The sequence below is a fragment of the Ochlerotatus camptorhynchus genome, unplaced genomic scaffold (assembly GCF_037179485.1).
Source record: "Ochlerotatus camptorhynchus isolate MF236.1 unplaced genomic scaffold, CSIRO-AGI_Acam_v1.1 ptg000703l, whole genome shotgun sequence".
Taxonomy (NCBI): domain Eukaryota; kingdom Metazoa; phylum Arthropoda; class Insecta; order Diptera; family Culicidae; genus Ochlerotatus; species Ochlerotatus camptorhynchus.
The window spans coordinates 7,615-30,353 of NW_027041179.1; the positions used below are offsets into that span (position 1 = coordinate 7,615).

Sequence of the window (22,739 nt, forward strand, 5' to 3'; positions counted from 1 at the left end):
ACCCCGTACAGACTATGGCTTATATCATGTAATATAGGCTGTCTTGCAATGAGCACTCATACATCTAGTTTTCACTGGAAATCCTATGTATGAGGGCTCATTGCAAGACAGCCTATATTACGTGATATAGACTGTAATGTGAACGGGGTATTAGCGTACATGCCGAGCTCTTCAAGTGAGAGCCTATTATTGAGGGACATAAAGTCAAAACAAAAACAAGCAGCCAACCACGATGGAATACATTCACGTTGGCCCTATGCGCCACTGAAGGTGCGCAGGATACGCTCAATTTATGGCCTTCTGAAAATTGTAGATTCTTATATGTAATGTAATGTTTGTTTAGTGTTCTATTCTTTCAGCAGCAGATTGCAGAAACCGTATTTCAGCCACCTAAAATTCTTATAAAATCATAGGTTGCAATTTTTGTCATCATAAATGTATAATACATTAAAATTAAATCTTCCAAGCATTGATTTTATGTTAAGTTGCAGCAGTTCTCTTCAGCGAAAAGACAGTTATAATTTTCATAAGATATAAATTGATGAAAATATAGCGCATTTTAATCAAAAGTAGACAGATTGTTTTCGCTGAGGTTAACAACCCTCATAACAACATAAAATTTTAAAATTTTACCATTGTGAATATAATATAGCGCTTTATTTTAGAATAAAATACCATATCGCCATAATATGGGTAATAGAACTTTGACATTTTGTTTCTGGCCTGAGTGGTTTGAAATCTAAGAAATTATTTGTCTACTTTGGTGGAAAATGTGCAATCTAAAAAAAGCTTTTCAATTTGTTTGTTTTCACGATATTTTGCTTTTATAGACACAACAAGAGTAAGAACAAGTATTGAAAAGACCCAAAACCCATCATCCTTTGTGATTATTCTAGCCCTTGAGATTTTGAGATTATCTCGGAAGCTTGGTAGTTTTTGCCAGTGCATTACCATTTGTATTCGCCCTTATGCTTATTCAAGTTTGAGGAGTGAAAATTTAAAGTTTCAATAATAAAGTTAAATGCCATCATGTAAAGGACTTTGAATGAATTTGAATCGAATTGAATTTTAATTATTGATTTTGGTAAGTATTTTATGTACTCAGTATTTATTGAATTTAATTTAACGTGGAAAATTATAAGTGTTAGTTTAAACCATGCGAAATCTATACATATGCACGTATAGATTTTATTTAAAGTATTTCATAGCATTGGCATTTGAAAATTAGGTTTTAATAATGACACTTTTTATTCTATGATTCTGAAGCTATGACAAATTAAGTTAGCAAAATTATTATTTTTGTTAACATCGAGAAATTAATATAACAGTCTCACTATACACGAAGTAAGTGATATAAACACACACACACACACACACATACAAAAGGCATCAACATATTCCATTGAACGAAAAATATTACGTAAATGTTCTACCTAACAAAGGAATTGCATCGGATACTTGAGGTAATGTCTCCGCCACTAAGTTCAGGAATACAGTAAGTGATAGAAGAATTGTCACGCCTGAAAAATCAGAAATGTTTAATTATCATAATTTGATTAATTTATTTAACAATTAAACTTTATATGCAAAGACTGCATACGAAAACTAATAAACGAGGAATCAATATTAAAATGCCCTTTTTATAATCGCTGCCCATTGGTAATGTCAAAATTAGCGCACACGTTAAATTTTCTGTCATATGACTACTACTGGCTGTATGACTGGCATTACCAATTGTCATGCTTGTCAAAATTCGAAACAAAAGTATAATTTTTACTACCATGATATTAACTTCAACTATTTAATCGGAGAAATACTTTAACCAGGATGTAGATTTAATGATTTTCATATGTCTTATAAGGGTAAAACAACATACAGAATCAAAGAAATGTATGAGTACAGATAGACCAAGGCATAGAAAAAATATTTTCTGGAAATAAAATTATAACATTACTCAAACAACATTTGGAGGACGTCCTTGGCGTAGTGCTTAGCATCCATATCTCTCACAACAATGTCACGGGTTTAAATCTCACCCCGAACAATTAATTAATGACCCAAGAATCAAAGAGACCCAAGTGACTATACAAAAATAAAAAAAAAATAAAAACATTCAAAATATCACCTGAAATAATTGGTTGCTCTTGTTGAAATGTGATTTAACCAAGAAAAGTCAGCATTTATGTCAAATTACTCTGTAGAGATAATGTTTTTTAAATCTAGTTTTATAATTGTGCAACAATAAACCATTACCAAAATAATATTGATTTGCTACTTAAGCTGTTTTTTATGAACAAATACGATTAATTCAGACTAGCTTTGACCTGTCTTTTTTTATTTGGGACTGTTGTTTAAACAACGTTGTGAGTTTATGTGAGATTTTAAGCCATCGGAGGAGGTTATCCGTCGTAGACAATCATTTATATTACTTTATAAAACTGTCTATGTAGTTTATGGGCAGTAGTGTGGCTTCCATGACAATGACCAACAAGGTTGTTGTTGTGATTGTGGGAGATAAGCGAGGCACTTGAAAGTTGAATAAATATAACAAAACATAAACATTAGATTATTTCATTTCAGCCTAAATAAATCCAGGCGAATATCGGCCTTGATTCCAGTACTTCAAGAGAAAATTTTCATTACGTCGAATGTAAGAAAGGTAAACAAAGTCGAGCTATCAGTGTCAATCGATTCTCCTGCTATTACACTATATACTGTCCGAATATAGGATCAAATCCCATTTTTAAATTTATTTACCAGTCAAATTGCTTTTTGACGTAATCACCTTCCGATCAAAATAGTTTTCGATGTTACTTAAGTCACCCAATTTCTATGGAGATGCCGTTTGACTTAAGTAACAGCGCTGAGAAATCCGTGAAAAGTGTACGTTCGTCGTTTCGCTTTCTCATTATTAAAGTGAATATCCAAACTGTTTGTTGCTGAGATGATTTCGGTGGTCCTAAAATGATGAATGGGCTGCACGTAAGGAGACGTAATTAATAATTCTCCCGAATATCCTGGTAAATACACTTTGACTTAAGTAACAATAGGGGCCACCAAACGACGTATAATAACTTTTGACTCAAAAACCAGTATTTTTTAGCATGAAAGCTAGCGATTTGCATTTGTATGATTAAAACCCTGCTAAATATAGGTTATCTTCCATTTAATTCCACTTAATTAATTTTGGTATCCATGACAGATACGTATTTCGACTACAATGTGCAGTCTTCATCAGTGTCATTCCCACTAAAGAACTTATCAAAATCTAACCCCCTTAAGTACTCATCCCCTAGGTATAAAAGTCAAGATCACAGGTATATAAATGAAACTACAATGTGTTGAATCGGAACCTACCTAACTAATTAAACTGCTAAATATGTTAAACATTGCTATCACTATGAGATTATATGTGTTTACTTGGAAATAGGAATAACTTTTCGGTCATCAAAACAAAACTTTATTTTTCTCGGATTGGTGCGAATGTTACTTACGACATAATGAAAATTTGCTCTTGGCTTTGGCTCTCTTACGTCCATTATGCTTTTCCACGGACTCTCATTCATCCTAGACTCTGGTATCGGTTTGTAGAAACCGAAGTCTCTAGTCAACCAGTCCTCGTTTTGCACGTCATACACAGCAAAAAAATAATTTTGATATCACGTCAAAGTGGATGCACTACAATCATGTCGAAAATATGGTGTAATATTACTTGCTAAAAAGGACAAAATTATCATTAATACAATGCATGAACTGACATTACGCTGCTTTTACTGCATATGTTTATTTATGTGGTCATAAAAATTACATGAAATTTTCGACATGATTGTAGTGCATCCACTTTGATGTGATATCAAAATTATTTTTTTGCTGTGTACGGTATACGAGCGATCACCAATACCTTAATGCGGTTTGGATGAAACGACACGAGTTACACTTACACTTACAGTGCGATGCGAGCGGTGAGAGTTCTTTCTCTCTCTCTTTCCCTTTCCGTCTCTCGTTTGGGAAGCCGAATAATTTCTGATTGGCTGCCCGTGCGCGTACCATGGAAGGGTTCGTTCGCCTTTGCCATCGTGCAGCATTATGCTCGGGAGATTTTGAGAACATTGTGCATTCTCTCTCTCTTGCGAGACCTTCGACGAGCCGTGCAGATTTCGGACCAGCCAGGAAAAGTTATTAACGGTATTCGGGATTCACTCGACGACACTTGCCACGAGCAGACGTGAAGTTTTTAAGATGGGCAGAACGAAGGATATTGGAGGTCACCACAGTGATGACATTGGCGTTGTTGTCTGGTACATATTCAACTATCAATTTACGCTATTTTGTCATTTTTCCAATTCTATCTTTCTTGAATCGCTGCAAAGCTGACCGGAGCAACAATAGGCATGTTGATCATTGTCATAACAACCACATTCATCAGCATTTGAACAACTAGAACCAAAGTTAGAGCTTCCATAGTAGTTCCCATATAAATTTCATAATATTTGCGCGACCATTAAACCATCATCAATGTTTACCATTTTTTGCACAGGCCCTGTTTTTTTTTTTCTTTTATTTATAAAGCTTTCAGCCATTGGCTGGTTCGCCACACGGACTCATATTTTGGGGTTATGAACCAAAATGGAGGGTGGCCTATAAAAAACCCAGCACTTTTTTCAAAATGTAGCAACCGTATGGACAGGTCGTTTTCAAGAATTACCTAAAATATTTTGAGGGTTAAAATTCACGAAACATTATTTAAAATATATTTCACGTAATCAGGAAAAAATATATAATTTAAATTATGTTGATCATTTTGACTTAGAAAAGATGTAAACATATACTGACTGACTTCATAATATTTGTTTGGATCATTCATCGTGATAAAAACAAGATATTTTCTTAAGATGTTATCCAAAGATACAATAACATAGGCATTGTATGTTATTATTGAAGTATTTTTACTGATAAAATTCAAGCTTGCACTACTTTTGCATTCGTACACGGTGAGACAAGTATGCACAGGGAAGTGCGGAAATGTTCTAACCTGAAAAATGTCTAGACTGGACCGGGAATCGAACCCGCCACCTCCTAAACAGTTTGTTTCATAGCTGAGCTTTTTCCAACTGAGCAAAGGAAGGCCCTACTTATCATTGTTCTTCCAAATAAAAATAATGTATCTTCTTAAAATGTTATATTGTAGAAATGTTGTGTGCATTGATAATTTCCATTTGAAAAGGTACTAGCATGCTTGTTATGCATGGGAAAAGTACCCATTATTTATTAAATGACTTTGGATGGTTTTTTTTTCGTTGATGTTTTACTGGTGTAACTCAATATGAAAACAGCTGAAAAATCAATGTAAATAAAATAAAAATGTTTACCAGCTTTACTCAAGTAACTATTTCGTACTGAAGGAATACTACTAGGGTTAATGTCCCTAATGTCAGCCTAAGTGTCCATAATATTGAGCTCACACAAACATGTTGAAGGCAAGCATTTTTCGACAATGTTTCACTAGCAACCATATATATCAAATTGTATTATCCATATGACACATTGTTCTACGAAAAATTTAAGAACAGTAGATTTGTATCGATCGGCCAAATCTTTAGATTCATAAGCCAACATTAGAGCCATTTTCCCTATTACACTTGCAGATCACGGACATCGAGTTGTTTATCTGATGGGCCCAAAATATCCGTACCATAAAAACCTGTGTAATCCTTTACAAAGTATTTAAGACTTGTTTATATAGCTGAGTTTGATAAAAAAAAGGAGACAATTATTGCTGATTAATCTCTTCAGTCGAGGTGATATTCAAGTTTAGAATACTCACATAAAAACCACCCAAGCGACCGACAACTTCAAACGCTCAGCAGTGGACATTTCGATAACGCATTGATGAATTCATGATACAATGTGTGTAACGTGATTGTATGATTTCCTGTAATAGCCTTACCAAATCATGCACATCCACATCCTCCATGTGAATTCTACATTAATTGACATGATAATCAAGATAATCAGGTTTCTTGATTATACACGCATAAAAGAATAAAGTTTAACCATGGCTTGAGTCGTTTAGTTATTATTCTGATGATGCATTGCTGTTGTGATCACACATTTAATTAATTTTAATTTTATAATATATTTGATAAGCATTTTGTTTGCACGTTTGGTAGTTTAGTGTTCTAGATGTACTTCCACAGTTATTAATTGAGAGCTTTCGATGGTTGTACCATTTTTGTATTGGTATAATTGTGTAGCAAGTACAATCATACTCTTTGCTCAGGGCAGTCGAGAAATGTTTCAACCCGCAAAATTCCTAGATCTAACCGGGAATTGAACCCAGCCACCTCCATCATGGTCTTGCTTTGTAGCTGCGCTGAGGGTGGTCCCATGTTCGTATAGAAATTCTAATTCTAAATGTGTCCCCGTTAATATGCATGGAGTTTCGTTAAGATTAGCGGGTGTCCACGGTATTAACACATTTGTATCGCCTACTCCATTCATATGCAATATAACTACCCTCCATTTCCACATGCCGCCGTCATATTCAGCGATTTTAAACATCATTTTCAATCATTTACTAATTTACATCCTCGCATGCAAACAACAAATGTGGCACTCGATAAGAACAACAATTCTTTCTTGTGTGACTCAATCATTTGTTGTTTGCATTTGTGGATGAAAATTAGTAAATGATTGAAAGTGCATTTAAAATGAAAATGGAGAATAGTTCTATTGCATATGAATGGAGGAGGTGATACCAATGTGTCAATACCATGGACCCCCGTTATTTTGAACGACACTTCATGCATAATAACGGGGGCACATATTGAATTAGAACTTCTAGTAACTCTAAAAGCATCAGAAGAGCGTGGTGCAAACAATTGACAAATCCCAGGTTATCATGACACAGTAGCTTATTATTCGTAAATTTGTTTCGAATTCGATGATCAAATATCATAACTGTCTTAAATGATTAAAATCATGTAAATATTTTGTTTACTCGCATCGAGAAATTGGCTTCCACATTTCAGAATCCCATTTTCCTCTAAATTTTCTGCGTACTGCATGGTAAATAGTTTTGAGTATTATTACATCCAGTGTGTCACTTAAATGAGTAGAACATTGTTAACATGTTGCTAATAAGAATGATGTAATCATAAAATATACAAAAGATTACATGTCCTACATCTTGAAACTGGTACAATATACAGTCAGAAATCCTTTTTGCCGGGGTAACGGGGGCGTGAATAAGGAACCGCGAATAAGGATATCCACAGCTTATGGGATTTTCACTAATGGGGGCTTTGGTGGATTATCTCATTTATTTCAATAAATAAAGCTATTCTGTCTTCTATAAAGTGGTTGTACTGAGATAGACCAAAAAGCATGTGTCATTGGATTCAGGTTTAATTTGGAACTACGCCGCTAGAGGCACTTCACTTTTATGTGACTTATGAAGGGCGCTATAATATATAGATCTTGGGTCCAACATAGAATATTTCGTGATCCTGGCCATATAGAAAGTTACTGCATTCAGCAAAGTTTTTCAAGGGATCAAGTCCTTTTGGATGGTCACCACATTAGTTCAGAACTCTCTCACTACACAGCGCTAGTGCGCACATGAGCTTCGTATATAAGCTGTATCCCAAAAACCTGGCCATATAGAATGTTACTGTCTTCAGCAAAATTGTTCAGGTGATCATGTCCTTTTGTATGGTGCTTATATTAGTTAAGAGCTCTCTCACTACGTAGCGCTAGTGTGTATGTGAACTTCGTCTATAAACTGTATCTTGAAAACCTGGCCATATAGAAAATTGCTGTCTTAAGCAAAGTTGTTCAGGGAGCCAAGTCCTATCAGATGGTCATATTATTTCAGAACTCTCTCACTACGTGGCGCTAGTGTGCACATGAACTACCTTAATATGTTATGTATGCAAAGCTTGTCCATATAAGATGTTGCTGTGCAATGTGAGGACACGAAACGGAATAGAGATGACGTGTAGAGAGACTGGAAATCGATTTCAGACGTCATTTTAAAATCCTAGATGGCGACCATCGGTTCAAGAAAAGCTGTCAAATACCCTACAATATGGGTATTTCCGGAAAAGGGACAACGTGTAGAGGCCGTTCATCGATGCCAGGCGCCATTTTGGACTCCATGATGGCGACTATCGGTTCAAGAAAAACTGTCAAATACTCTACAATATAGGCATTTTCGGAAAGGGGACGACGTGTAGATGCCGAAAATCGATTCCAGACGTCATTTTTAAATCAAAGATGGCGGCCATCGGTTCAAGAAAAACTGTCAAATACCCTACAGTAGGGTACTTTTGGAAAGGCGACGACGTGTAGAGGCTGGAAATCGATGCCAGACATCATTTTGGAACCCAAGATGGCGACCATTGGTTCAAAAAAAACTGTCAGATAGCCTACAATATGGGTATTTCGGGATTGGAGATAACATGTAGAGGCCAGTAACCAATTCCAGACGGCATTTTGAAATCCAAGAGGGCCGCCATCAGTTCATGAAAAGCTGTCAAATACTCTACAATATGGGTATTTCCGGATAGGATACGACGTGTAGAGGCTGTAAATCGATGCCAGACGCCATTTTTGAATCCAAGTGGCAAAAATTGGTTCAAGAAAAACTGTCAAATATCACAATATGGGTATTTCCGGAAAGGAAACGACATGTAAAGGCCAAAAATTGAAAGTGTTCAGTATTGTCTTTAACAAGTGTTCAACTGGGGGTGACCCCGGCGTAGTGGTTAACATCCATACCTCTCACGCCAAAGTCACGAGTTCAAATCTCACCCCCGGACAAGTCACCTCTGACCCAAGATTGTTAAAGTGACTATAATAAAAAAAAATGTGTTCAACTGCGATGAAACAAAACTTTACAAAAAAAAAACGCCTCAAAGATCTTATGTCTCAGAGCATCTGAAAACAATGCCGGGATCGAAAGGGGACAAATAAGGGTTCTCAATCATGTTTTGCTCTAATGCGAAAGGGTCTCTGATGATGAAGCCGTTTATTATCAACAATGTCGCGAATCCAAGAGGCATAAAAAAATTACAGATAGCGAATCTCCCTGTCCATTATCGTTGCAACAAGAAAGGTTGGATGACCCGAGAATTATTTGAGGACTAGATAAACGATTGCTTCTTACCACAGTTGGTGGAGTTTTGCGCAGCTAAGAACATTAGCTTCAAGGCTTTGTTGCTCCTTGATAACACTCCGTCGCATCCGCCCACCATAAACAATCCCAACATAATGCTTCTATACATGCCACCAAAGATAACGTCTTTGATTCAACTCCTTGATCAAGGCATCATCAAAAATTTCAAGCTGAACTATGTCAGGAAAAGCTACAGTTTTATTCTGGAAACAGCCGATAATGAAGGCCTTTCACTAGCGGATACACGAAAAAAGTTCAGCATCAAGAATTGTTTCGACTGCTTGGATGTGATTCTGAAAGACATAGAACAAAGCATGTTGGTAAACTGCTGGAAGAAAAATCAACTCTCGGATTTCGAAAACTTCTGCACATTGGACAGTAATGTCGAACATAGTGCAAAAATACTAGATTTGCTAAGGGAAACCCTTATCAAGGAGTGGAATAACGAGGTGACTAGAATGCATAAAACAAGACAGCGCTGGTTGGTTCTTTGCCATCAAAAGAGGAAATACATTGTGGAATAGATCTACAGTTTACGAAAGAAAAAATCAAAACAAACTAGCGTTTAATTGATTTGAGGAATTTCCCACGATACGCTGCCATCTTGCTTAATGATACGCTATACACAAATTATACTCAATATCCTTTTTTTTTTTTTTTGCGTTGGTTTGTTTTTTTCCGTTGATCTTGTTTTCCGTGCTGAGCACCAATGCTACCGACGTGCCAGGAAAGCAGCTCCCACACCTGGACCCTACCTATCGACCCATCAACTCATGAACCGGGGACCAACGGCTTTACTTCCCATCCGAAGGAAGGCGTGATCAGAGATGTTATGCCTCAGAACATCCCGGCGGCGCCGACTGGGATTGAACCCAGGCCTGCTGGGGTGAAAGGTGATCACGCTTACCACTACACCACCGGCGCCGTTATACTCAATATCCTTGGTAAGCCTTATTCAGGAAAATAAGTGCGAGGCAAGATTTTGAGCTCTAAAATACTCTAAAACATTAATTAGACAAAATTCATGTTCCTAGTGGAATATCGCCAAACCTATCCCGTAAACGGTCCACGTTAACTGTGCTGAACTGATACGAGGCTGTTCATAGCCACTAAACGTCCCTTGGAAAGCCAATTGCCACCATTTTGGATCCCAAAATGGTGGCATACATCGATTTCGGGTCTATATACGTTGGCCCCCTTTATAGTTTACGTTAAAGCAAAGGCTGCCATCTTGGATTTCAAAATGACGTCTGGCATAGATTTCCGGCCTCTACACGTCATCCCCTTTCCGAAAATACCCATATTGTAGGGTATTTGACAGCTTTTCTTGAATCGATGACCGCCATCTAGGATTTTAAAATGACGTCCGAAATCGATTTCCAGTCTCTCTACACGTCATCCCTATTCCGTTTCGTGTCCTCACATTACACAGCAACATCTTGTATGGACAAGCTTTCCAGACATAACATATTAAGGAAGTTCATGTGCACACTAGCGCCCCGTAGTGAGAGAGTTCTGAAAAAATATGACAACTGAACAACTTTGCTGAACACATCTACTTTCTATATGGCCAGGTTTTCAAGATACAGTTTATATACGAAGTTCATATGCACACTAGCGCTGTGTAGTGAGAGAGTTCTTAACTAATATGAACACCATACAAAAGGACATGATCACCTGAACAATTTTGCTGAAGACAGGATTTTGGGATACAGCTTATATACGAAGCTCATGTGCACACTAGCGCTGTGTAGTGAGATTTCTGAACTAATGTGGCGGCCATCCGAAAAGACTTGGTCACTTGAAAAAAATTGCTCAAGACTGTAACTTTATATATGGCCAGGATCACGAAATATTCTATGTTGGACCCAAGATCCATATATTATAGCGCCCGTCATAAGTAACATAAAAGTGAAGCGCCTCAGCGACCTAGTTCCAAATTAAACCTGAATCCAATGACACAGTCTTGTTAGTCTATCCCAGTACAACAACTTGGCCCAAGATAGTATAGCTCTATATATTGAAACAAATTATGTAGATAGTCCACTACAGCCCCTATTAGTGCAAATCCCATAAGCTGCGGTATCCTTATTCGCGGATAGCCTTGCAATAAGGGTTCCTGACAGTATGTAGCTTAACTTATGATGCACACATGTAACTTATGATGTACAACATATATAAAATTTACTGTGTCTAAAACTGTTGAAGCTTTAATAGAATCAACAATTTTTGAGATAACATGAGAAAGCCACACACTCATATGGTGGATCAAATTATTGATTTTGCTCCACACAACCATTTCCTCTTCGTATCGAGCAGTGTCAATTAGTGTACGAAACTACAAACACGAATTATCTATGGTAATTTTAAACGAAATCCTGATGTTTTGTGTCTTGTTGAAAAGGATATTTGTATGGCAGGGCAGTTCTTTTTGTAGATTCCCCACAAATTTCTGTCGAATCGATTGATTAATTTCTCCTAACATATTTTTTTTTTCACGTAAGCTTAAATATCTTTTGGAATGCTACTTGGTTAATTTTTGGTTAAACTTCTGACAGTGTACTGGTCCTGGTAGATTTTTTCTCAAAAATAATAACAATAACTCGAATATTGTAATTTATAATGTTACAACAGAACCATGCCACTTGATCAAATGGTCCATAAACAAATTGGATGTAAAATCATTTAAATACCGAAAATACAAAAACCGAGACACATTATTAAAAAATAATTTTTGATGTACTTTTATATATGGGCCGAATAGTTAATATATCTGAACAAACGACATATTCTGGTTCATCTTAAAATATGATGGCTAAAATTAACGATACAGATGAATTGTCTAAAATAACACCCCAGTAAATATTGATATTAATATTGAATTAAATTCTTCACATGAGGGAAAACCCAAAATTGAAAAATGAACTGAATTCAAATAAGAAAAAAATAAATAGTAAGAGACATTGTGAATTGTTGAGCAATGTTCACTTATTAAATAATGGCTGGAGATTTGGCAAATTTTTCACTAAAATTAATAGTGATCGCACTGAATTTCATGTTGACATGTTGAAAATATTGAGCCATGGTTCAAGTAGACATGGAAGTACTCTTTTGATTGGATGAATTTGATATAATTTCATGGCAAACAAATTATCATTATCTGCTGATTTGTATGAAATCTGCTAAAAAAAACTTCTTTAAATGTCTTTTTATGTGTTGTCGAACACACGAATTAATTAAAAATAATCGATTCAACCAGAAGAAGTGTTGAAATAACCAGAGAACATACCGCTGGACTTCAAATCATTCATGTGAGCTTCAGAAAAGTTCAACATGATTCACTTAAATTCTGTGTTTATCACATGAGTTTTGAAAACTTTTTTTCAAAAATTCAGCAAACATCTGAAATATTCAATGATTATTAGAGGTGATATGCAAACCTTTAAGAAGCTTCTAGAATTCTAGAAAAAAAACGCATGTAAGCAGAACTTTCGATAAACTTTATGGAATTTTGTGTGGCTTTTCGAATTTGTTGCTGAATGTTATTTCATTTTTCTGAATCTTACAGAGGTTCTTCAAAATTTGCAGCACTTTGTTGAAGTTTGTGTTTATTTTCTAAATTTCTATGATCGTCTTTTGAAGTTCTAAGAAGTGCACATTTTTCTCTGAACTTTACACATTTTCTCTGGATGTTCACAGAATACATTGCATGGTGTAGTGGTAAGCGTGATTGCCTCTCACCCCAAAAGGTCTGGGTTCAGTCTCAGTCGGTTCAGCCGGGATTTACTGCGGCATGACATCTCTGATCACGGGAAGTAAAGCCGTTGGTCCCCGGTTCATGAGTTCATGGGTCGATGGTAGGATCCAGGTGTGAGAGCTGCCTCCCTGGCGTCGGTAGCATTGGTTCTCAGAACGCAAAACAAGATCGACGGAGAACAAATCATGGAAAAAAAGAGAAGTTGGCCAAGTTTCTTAGATATTTGTAAAAGTTTTCGGGAATTCGCGAGCTTCTGAGAAGTTCTCAGAAAGTACTTTGAAATTTGTAGAACTGCTCTGGTTTCCCTCTCTTTACAAAACTTTTCCTGAAGCTTACATGTTATCAAACCTGCCGCCAAAATTCAAATTTATAGATCTTGAATGTTTTACCTAGTTATCGTTTAAAAACAATTTTTATGATCTGCCTTACATTTTTCGATAGTCGGCCAAAATATCCATTCAGGATGTCCTAGTAGCGTTCGATTTTTTAATGAATCGTATAAAATTTCTGAGACTTTGATGCATTATGAGAGCTCAGACATAAAATAGTCATCTGAATTATGGAACTTGGGAAATTGGGAACGATACTGCAAAGCTATTTTTTTTTATCAAATTTTTTTAAACAAAAATGATAAAATAATGTATTATTGAATTATAAGAGACTATGGGTGGCATTCACATGCCCATGCTCCCACTGACCCATTCGAAACACTAATCCTTGCGACATAAGAGGCGCGGATGCTAGCCTCGTCACAGCAGCATGCAGAAGTAGCAGAGCTGCGTACTCCTTCATCTAAATAACACCACAGCTGACCTGCGGGTGCAATGAAATAAAAGGGATATTACTTATAACCACTACCTACTTGTCTCCCTTCCGCTCTCAGGATTCGACGATTCGGAGTTTCTTGTTGAGTGTTCTACTGTAACTGAGAACCATTCAATACCGCAAAACATCTCCGCAGTAACATTTTCTTGCGGCGCAGATGATGGTAAACGTAAATTAAGAATGTACTTATCTCAAAATTTAAAATAACAATCAAGCATATTTCCATGAGCGAATTGAACTGCAACAACCAAACGCTCGTATGAATAGGGTGCCCATCAGAAAACGTCGCAACTGTGCATGGGTGTTTTAAATCAATAATTACGAAGAAATTATATAAACTACCAAAAGCACAAATCTAGGGAACTGCATGAAGCATGTTTTGTAGAACAAATAAATTAACAGTTATGCAAATTTACAACATAAAAACACTGAAATGTACGTAATTATACCAGTTTTTTATATACTTTCCACATACTTTTCAATTTTGATGTATGATAATTAACTTAAATAGAGTTCCTCTCGAAGGAGCTATGATAGATAAAACTCTAATCTTTCATATAGTAAGTTGATACTCAATTCTGTTTTTACGTGATTTTCATTCTTATTTGAAACAAATTGCATTAAACTTGTTTGAAAATCGATGCAGATTCCACGATCAAAAATAAAGAAGAATAAAAATCGCGTAAGAACAGAATTGAGTGTATTACAATTAAGTGAACCAATTTTCGGAATGTTTTCCAATTCAGTGCAATAAGTTTAAAGGTTTAAAGCCCCAATAAATCTTATTCCAGCTGAGTTATTAACAGAAAAGAAAATCGATTAAAAGAATTCATCATTGAAGCTAGGACCGTATAATTCTGAACGCTAGAATTATGTAAACAATGCCCGAGCAAAGTAAAATATCAAATTGATAGCAAGTTCTATTACTCGGTTATCACTTTTTGATAACTGAATATGTTATCATTATGGTTGAATTAACAGCCAACATAACAAAAATTATAACAAAAAATTGCTCTTTAGATATCAAAAAAATAACTAATTTTGTTATCATTGATAATATCTTGATAACAAATTCTGTAAGCCATACAAATTTATTCCATAAATTTCAAATCATGTTATCATTTTGATATCAAAGCCTTACGCTGATAACTGAAATATGATTAGGGATTAAAAGCACTATTTTTATTGTTTCAATGCGAACAATATTTAAAGTTTAGAACTAACCTTGCATCGCTATAAAGAGTTTTTCATGATAACAACTGATAACAAAATTGATCAAGGCTGATAACTAAATAAGTTATGCGATAACAACAAGACTTGTTATCTAGATGATATCGGGTTGTTATTCTACTTTGCTCGGGTAGTCATTGAGCATAGCAAAAATGGAAATAAATTTCTCATCATATCCGATTAATATTAATCAGGTCGAAAGTATGATACACTGTAATTTCTTAAGAATAAAAACAAGTACGTGAGAGTACGTAAGTACAATGATGAAAATATACATCAATATTTGCAGTTATTTCAGTGTGTTTGGCTATTAAGGGGCTACGCCTACCTGCAAACTTTCAAAAAATCGATTTTTTTGTTGTCCTTATCAAAAGTATATAAAGTCAAGAATATTTCCTCAAAAGATCAAGTTGATCCGATGAAAATTGTGAAAGTTATGCGACGTACAAAAATATTCACTTATAGTGGACTAAACCCAACTTGAAACTTTAAACGCGATTATCTCGGAATCATATTTTCAAAACCGGTGCCAAAAATTTCTCGAAATGTATACATTTGACTCGTCCGATTCGTTTTGATTTCTGTTCAGTACTATTTTGTGCAGTCCACGATCGTTCGGATTTAATCATTTAATTTCGATTTGTTACAGCCGATCAAAGACAAATTTTAAGGATCAAAAATTGGCACTTCAACTTTGCAAGGCCGCCATTTTGTCAAAAAAATTTAAAAAAAAACCGAACGATCAAGGACTAGTTTAACACATGCTGAACGATTTGGCATGATTTTTTTTTTCATTTCAGATGATTACATCACAAACCGCAGTTGGCACCGCAAAAAGCGTTTTTTAGAACATCGTCCACGGGGAGCAGCCGTGCGGGGCACCAGGACCTCGTTTTTACAGCATCGACTGATAAATGTACCATTTAATGTGTGTTCAATAAACGGCAGAAAACCGATTTTCAATATGTTGCGTTGATTTCGAGAAAAAAAATCCAAACTTTCGCTTTTTTTCGATCTTGCAGGTAGGCGTAACCCCTTAATTACAAAAACAGATTAGGGACCGATCATCACGTTGGTATTTATTTGTACATTGAAAAATTCAACTGACAATTATTGTCTAAATGAATAAAACTTAAACTAAATAGTTACGGTCAACGGTACGGAAAATAAAAAAGGTTGTTGAATTTCCGGCTGATTACTCGAATTGGCTCGTGTTGTGTAAAATTTCGGCTCCGGGGTTCCAAAAAAAGAAAGTCGCGTTGACGAAAAGGCCTCTCAGGGGCCTACATATTTAGCTGAGACAGCAGTGTTGGAAAGTCAATGTCACCCGTAAGCAGCTTTCCAGCGAACATAGCTTGAGCGACAGTCCGTCTCACATCGATTCCCAGGAAACAGCAACGCTCCTCGTACGGTGGCAAGTTCTTTGGGTCACGCCAGTTGAGGAAACGAAGAGCATATCTCACAAACTTGCGTTAAACGTATATATAATATATGTATGAATTATCACTGCGGGTATTTGTTATATTATATTTTATAATATTTATAAATATTATATGAATTATCACTGTGGGTATTTAGAAAACACAAGTCTGTTGAATGTTCTTAAAGAGAAAAATAGAAAGCTTTCTATAATTTACTAGGTATTACAGCAGCTGGTATAGCTTGACTTGTGCCGGGGTAAGACGGTCACCATTAGATGGGATTTGTTGTACCGTAACTGAATACAATAAATAACAAAATCTCGTTCCAGAAATACATCAGGCTTTTTAGAAAACATTTACAGATCTGTTATCAGAATGGATTCGGATGACTTGATAGATCTTTTTTTTAATAAATAAATTTTCAGCCTCGGACAACATCTTCGATGATCAGAACATTGACGTGAATTCCACAAGCACCACGTAGTGAAAAAATTCGGAACTAACCTGCCCATATGTTAGAAGACCTTGGTCAGCTGAACCACTGTTCCGAAGTTGAAAGCTTCCTGTATAGTCAACAGCTCACGATATATTGTATATAGGAAATTATTTGCACATAAGCGCAGCATAGTGAGAAAATTATCATCTATTGTTCTCCAAGCAATCGGCCTTGATGCAGTGTACCACGTTGGTGAAGGCAGTATTTTGCCAGGATCATGTGATATTCCATGTGGCCGTCGTACCCCTAGGGATGGCCAAACTTTCCCCGCATGATTTTTTCTTACATTATTTAGACCTTTTTTGGTTCACGAAACGAAATCCATACCATGAAAAGGAATTTTCCAAAAAATGAATGTAATTAGTGAAAATACTCTATAGATCCATTATCACTTAATTCATGTTATATAGTATTGGTTAAATTTTACTTTAAGCTTAAGGTGGCCGTCGTAGCTCGTCGTCCACTGTTGATTTATGAACGGTGAAATTATTGAAATTATTGATGTTTTCTGCTCAATAGAACGAAAATGGGCGATTACGACAAAGAAGAGCTAATTGTTTGTTTGTTAAACCCCATTAGCCATCGAAATTAACCATTCACTCCATTATGCGTAAAAGTAGGAATTCATATAATAATAAATTTTTCACGAATTCACGAGCCGTCCGATATTCGGTACATTACGGTAAATGATTGCAAATGCAATTCAAATGATTTCTCCTTTAATTTGATCAGACCTTTGATCCATGTTGTGGAACACACTAGGTTAATTTTAACCCGTACGTTAGATATTGTGATGAAGATCAATAAGCTCTTTGTTTTTTAGAGCTGTAATTCATTCCTTGTTCAGCATGCCAATAAACCATACATAAACCATATCTTATTATTTCACCAAAATATGTTTTGTAAAAGTCGGATTGTAAAGTTTATGTGCAGCAATTATTATTTCCAAACAACTACAGCCTACTTGCTTTCATGGATATGTCCATAAGAAAACCATTGTTGCCTGATTTTTTATAAGAATATCCAGGAATTTAAGAATTTTGTGTCTTCATCAATAACATAAAAATCCCAAACAATTCATTAAACCTACCATGGACGAATTAAAGAGTGTATTCGTAGAAAATCAGGGTCTGAGAGGAGGCTTAACTCGAGTAATGGTCATGAGAATAATATGATGTCTAATAAATTGTGTGCAGTCCCAAATTTTAAATCAGCGATTTTGCAGGAAAATCTTGGAATAAATATAAAAAAAAAAAACATTTACAAAATATTATAATTCAAAATATTGTGCATTTATTCAGAAATTTTACTCTAAAATGTTGGCTCATTTTGACGAAAACAATGTAAACCTTTCTAAGCAAATATAAAATCAATCTTTTTACGCCAAACAAAACCAGTTTTTCCTGTCACACTTTAAATATTCATAATCAGTGAATAAATTGAAGTGTAAAAAAGTAAAAGTAAACAAAATGTAGTTTTTGCCACTGTACGAAATGTTTAAAACAATGTTTTGTTTTCTTGATCAAAACTCAAATCAAAACCCATATTTGAATCATGAAATATGGTTTACTTATTTAGAACTCTTTAAACCATCATCCTTGGAAATTTTAAGTCATTTGATATCACAATTAAAAATATACAGCTGTTTATGTGAGTGCCATTTTACACGGGTGTATTCGTGTTTATTCAGATTTGAAAAAAAATTAGTAGTTATTAGGCTTGAATAAAATAAAAGCAAGTCAGTCCGCATCTTGCTGTCTTGCCGTGCGGATCTATTTGCTTTTTGCTGAAGGAAGTGTTACTACTACCTAAAGCTACAACAAATTTAAACAGCACTTTTCAGTGCTCAACCTGTAAAATTTCTACCTTGTTCAACTCTTATTCCTCTTCGATCCTTGTTTGGACCCTACCCGAAGTAATCCTTCTTGGATATCGATTTCGAAAATTCCTCTTCGATCCTTCAGATTCTTATAGTAATCTGCTTGGAAGTCGATTTGAATAAAAATTTACTGCCGCCATGGAGCAAAAGAAAGGGGCAAACTCTTGATCCCCCTTCTGATGAAATTAATTTGAGTAATCAATTGGATTTGCTCACGGATGATGAGAATGATCCATCATCCGAGAAAAATTCTAGTAAACTTTCCCAGATTAATGCCAAGAAGGAAAAGATTCCCCCTATTGTGATAACCACTTCCAATTTCCATGCTCTTCGCATGGAACTTTTGAACGTCGTGAAAGTTAAGTTTTCACTACAAATTGGACGTCGGGGTGAATGCCGTGTATTGGCTGAAACCTTTGACGGATTTAAATGTCTTCTCAAGTATCTTACTGAGAAGCAGCACAATTTTTTTACTTACGACACTAAAACTGAACGTGTGTTCAAGGTTGTCATGAAAGGAATGCCCAGTGGTGAATCCCTGGATCAGATCAAAGATGAACTGGCAAAATTACTTGGAGTTGTGCCACTCCAAATAATCAAAATGAAAATGAAATCCCGTCCTGGCGATTCGCGCAACGGAATTTTTAATGATTTTTATTTAGTTCACTTCAATTCTAGTGAACTAAACAACTTTAAGGCCTTAGAAAAAGTAAGCCTTATGATCCATGTCCGAGTGAAGTGGGAACACTTCAGGAAGACTGGAGGAAATTTCCACAACCTCACGTAAGTGCCAGGGATGAGGTCACGGAACTGAAAATTGCTACATGCCAGCTAAGTGCATGAATTGTGATGATTCCTCTCACGCAAAGGACGACTGGCCTGTGGAAGAAGATGCTAATAAATTTAAATGTTCAAAACCAATTTTTGGGCATGCAAGACTCGCAAAGCGATCCTACAATCTGGTTCTAAGCGATACTAACCAACGTAATTCAAACCAAAATTTTGAGTAAGCAAGCATCACTGCTCCTAAAATGGAATTTTTACAGCAATCATTAATTGACATGATTTCTGATATGCTTAAATCTAACTCCATGTTTGATGCTATTCAGACTGGTGTAAAATTTGCAAACAATATTGTCATGACTTTGAAATTCAGTAATGGATTTTAAAGCATTAAATATTTAATTGGAATGCTCGATCTCTTAAAGATAATGAAGCTATTTAACTTTTTGAGAGTTCATAACGTGCATATTGCCGATAAAACTGAGGAACACCTGACCATAAGGTTGAAAAGTTTTTGAAACTTTGGGAGTTTCTGTTGAAACAAAATTTGGACAACTTACGTTTATAACTGCCTCTTTTCCATGTTACCTTCAGAAACTTACCCGTCATAGGTCTCAATTCTTCATTATTGATGATTTTAATGCAAAACACCGTTCATGGAATAATGCTCAAAGCTATTCCAATGGGAATATTCTGTTTGATGATTCTTTTGCAGGTCATTACACTATTCAATATCCAAACAGCCCAACATGTTTTTCTTCAACAAAAAATCCCTCAACTATTGATTTGGTCTTAACTGATTCATGTCAACTTTGTAGCCAATTGGTTACCCATGCTGACTTCGGTTCTGATAACCGGTTTATTCTTTTTTAACTTTTAACTTTTGAAATATCCCAAAAAATAATTTCTAATCCCAACAGCACTACTTTCAATTACCATAGAGCTGATTGGGAGCAATATCGAACATTTATGGAATATAACTTCGATCCGAACATTCCTTTGCAAACCAAAGATGAAATTAATTATGCTCTTGAATCTCTGACTACTTCTATAGTTGAAGCAAGAGCTGCCTCAGTACCAAAATGCGAGGTTAAATTCGATTTAATTATAATAAACGTCGATCTTCAGCTCTTGATCCGTCTTAAAAATGTCCGTAGGAGTCAATATCAAAGAACACGCGATCCCGCCATGAAAGTTATCTGGTGGGATTTGCAAAAACAAATATAAAATCGATTCTCTGCCCTGAGGAACAAAACTTTTGAAAATAATATTTCTAAGTAAGACCCGAGTTCCAAACCCTTTTGGAAACTCACAAAAATTTTGAAAAAACCTCAAAAGCCTATTCCAGCGCTTAAAGAAGGTTGTAAAATTTTGATCACATATTTGGAAAAAAGGTAAGAAACTTGCAAAGTAATTCGAGGGTTCCCATAAGTTCAGTTTGGTTCTTACTAGTCCTATTGAGAATCAGGTTGCTCGGGATTATCTGAATATTTTCTATCGGGAAAATATTTTTGATGATTCCTGGGGGACTGATTTGGACGAAGTAAGATCTATAACTAAAAAGTTTCATGATGATGGAATTTTCTATATCCTCATCAAAAAACTCCCAGAGAGTTAACTTGTCTTTCTTGGTAAAATTATTTAACAGGTGTTTCCATTTGGCATACTTTCCTGATAGATGGAAAAATGCAAAAGTTGTTCCAATTTTGAAGCAATAAAGATAATTTTAAATAGAATGATGCTTCACATCAATACGAACTCACTTTTTGCAGATGAGCAGTTTGGATTACGCCATGGTCATTCAACTACTCATCAACTCTTAAGAGTTACCAATTTAATTTGTTCAAACCAATCTGAAGACTACTCAACTGGAGTTGCTGTTCTAGACATAGAAAAAGCATTAGACAGTGTTTGGCATGAAGGTTTGATTGCTAAATTGAAAAAGTTAAATTTCCGACTTTATATTATGAAATAAGTTCATAATTATTTAACTGACAGAACTCTGCAGGCAAATTATCAAAATTCTAAATCTAATCAACTACCTGTTAGAGCAGGAGTTCCTCAGGGTAGCCTTCTTGGGCCTATATTGTATAACATTTTCACTTCGGACCTCCCTGATTTGCCTCAGGGTTGCCACAAATCTGTTACTTGTTATGTTATTGCAGCAGACTGCAGAAAAGTTTAAATATTTTCTCTTCTTATTTACAAAAATGGAAGATTTCTCCCGACGCTTCCAAAACTCAACTTATAATATTTCCACATAAGCCTAGAGCTTTTTCCTGGTCAAACCAAGTGAAATATCTTGGATTAATACTTGACCAAAAATTAGCAAAATTAGTGAAATATCTTGGATTAATACTTGACCAAATGCAACAAATACATATCAAACGATTGTATCCTCTTATAAACATGAAATCCAAACTTTGCCTGAGGAATAAACTTCTAATATTTAAAAAAGTTTTTGACCGGCCATGCTTTACGCTGTGCCAATATGATCTAGTTGTTGCACTACCAGGAAAAAAAGCACTTCAAAGGATTCATAACAAAGTTCTAAAGATGATTTTGAAGTTGCCTTCCTGATACAGTACTACCGAAGTACATAGAATTTCGAATGTTGAGACTTTAGAACAAATGTCCAACAAAATAATTAATAATTTCAGGCAAAAATCGTTGCAATCCTCAATTGCAACGATTGATACTTATACCCTTTATACTTAGATAAGATTTAGTTTTAGTTTTTAGTTTTAAGATTTCAATTGTTATACTGGCATGCAGGTTTAAAAAACCTGTTTAAAATACTGAATTTCCAAGGTAGGAACAATGTAAAAACACTGTGATATATATCATAACAATTAAGGCTGGTAAGTTACTGTAGTAACTGGAGCACTTAGGTTAAAATGAGATGTAATTTAATTTGAATTTGGAACAAATAAAGAGTTAAAAAAAATAAAATAAAAGCAAGTGCCTCAGAATTTTTTTTTTTAATTCGGGTCATGCAGACATTCGGATAATTCTGCCCTCAGACCTCAGTTATACAGGTACGATAGGTGAGCCAGTAATAGTGGTACTAAAAACATTTGATTAAAGTATATCAGTTATGACACTAGTGGTCCTCTAATTGGATAAACGGCCTAAAACCAACACATTTTCATTAAAATCTAAATTTCTTA

The 22,739-nt window shown here is 35.4% G+C and overlaps 1 protein-coding gene across 1 annotated transcript in view; it reads right to left on the reverse strand.

The window, feature by feature from the left end:
* Positions 1–1,129: 1,129 nt before the first annotated feature.
* The window catches only part of LOC135714729 (neuronal acetylcholine receptor subunit alpha-7-like), an 82,228-nt gene continuing 60,618 nt past the window's right edge, over positions 1,130–22,739 (reverse strand). Inside the window, exon 10 of the mRNA XM_065238115.1 lies at positions 1,130–1,520. Coding sequence (XP_065094187.1) covers positions 1,417–1,520 — 104 coding nt within the window. The 3' untranslated portion in view covers positions 1,130–1,416. The remainder of the gene's footprint in view (positions 1,521–22,739) is intronic.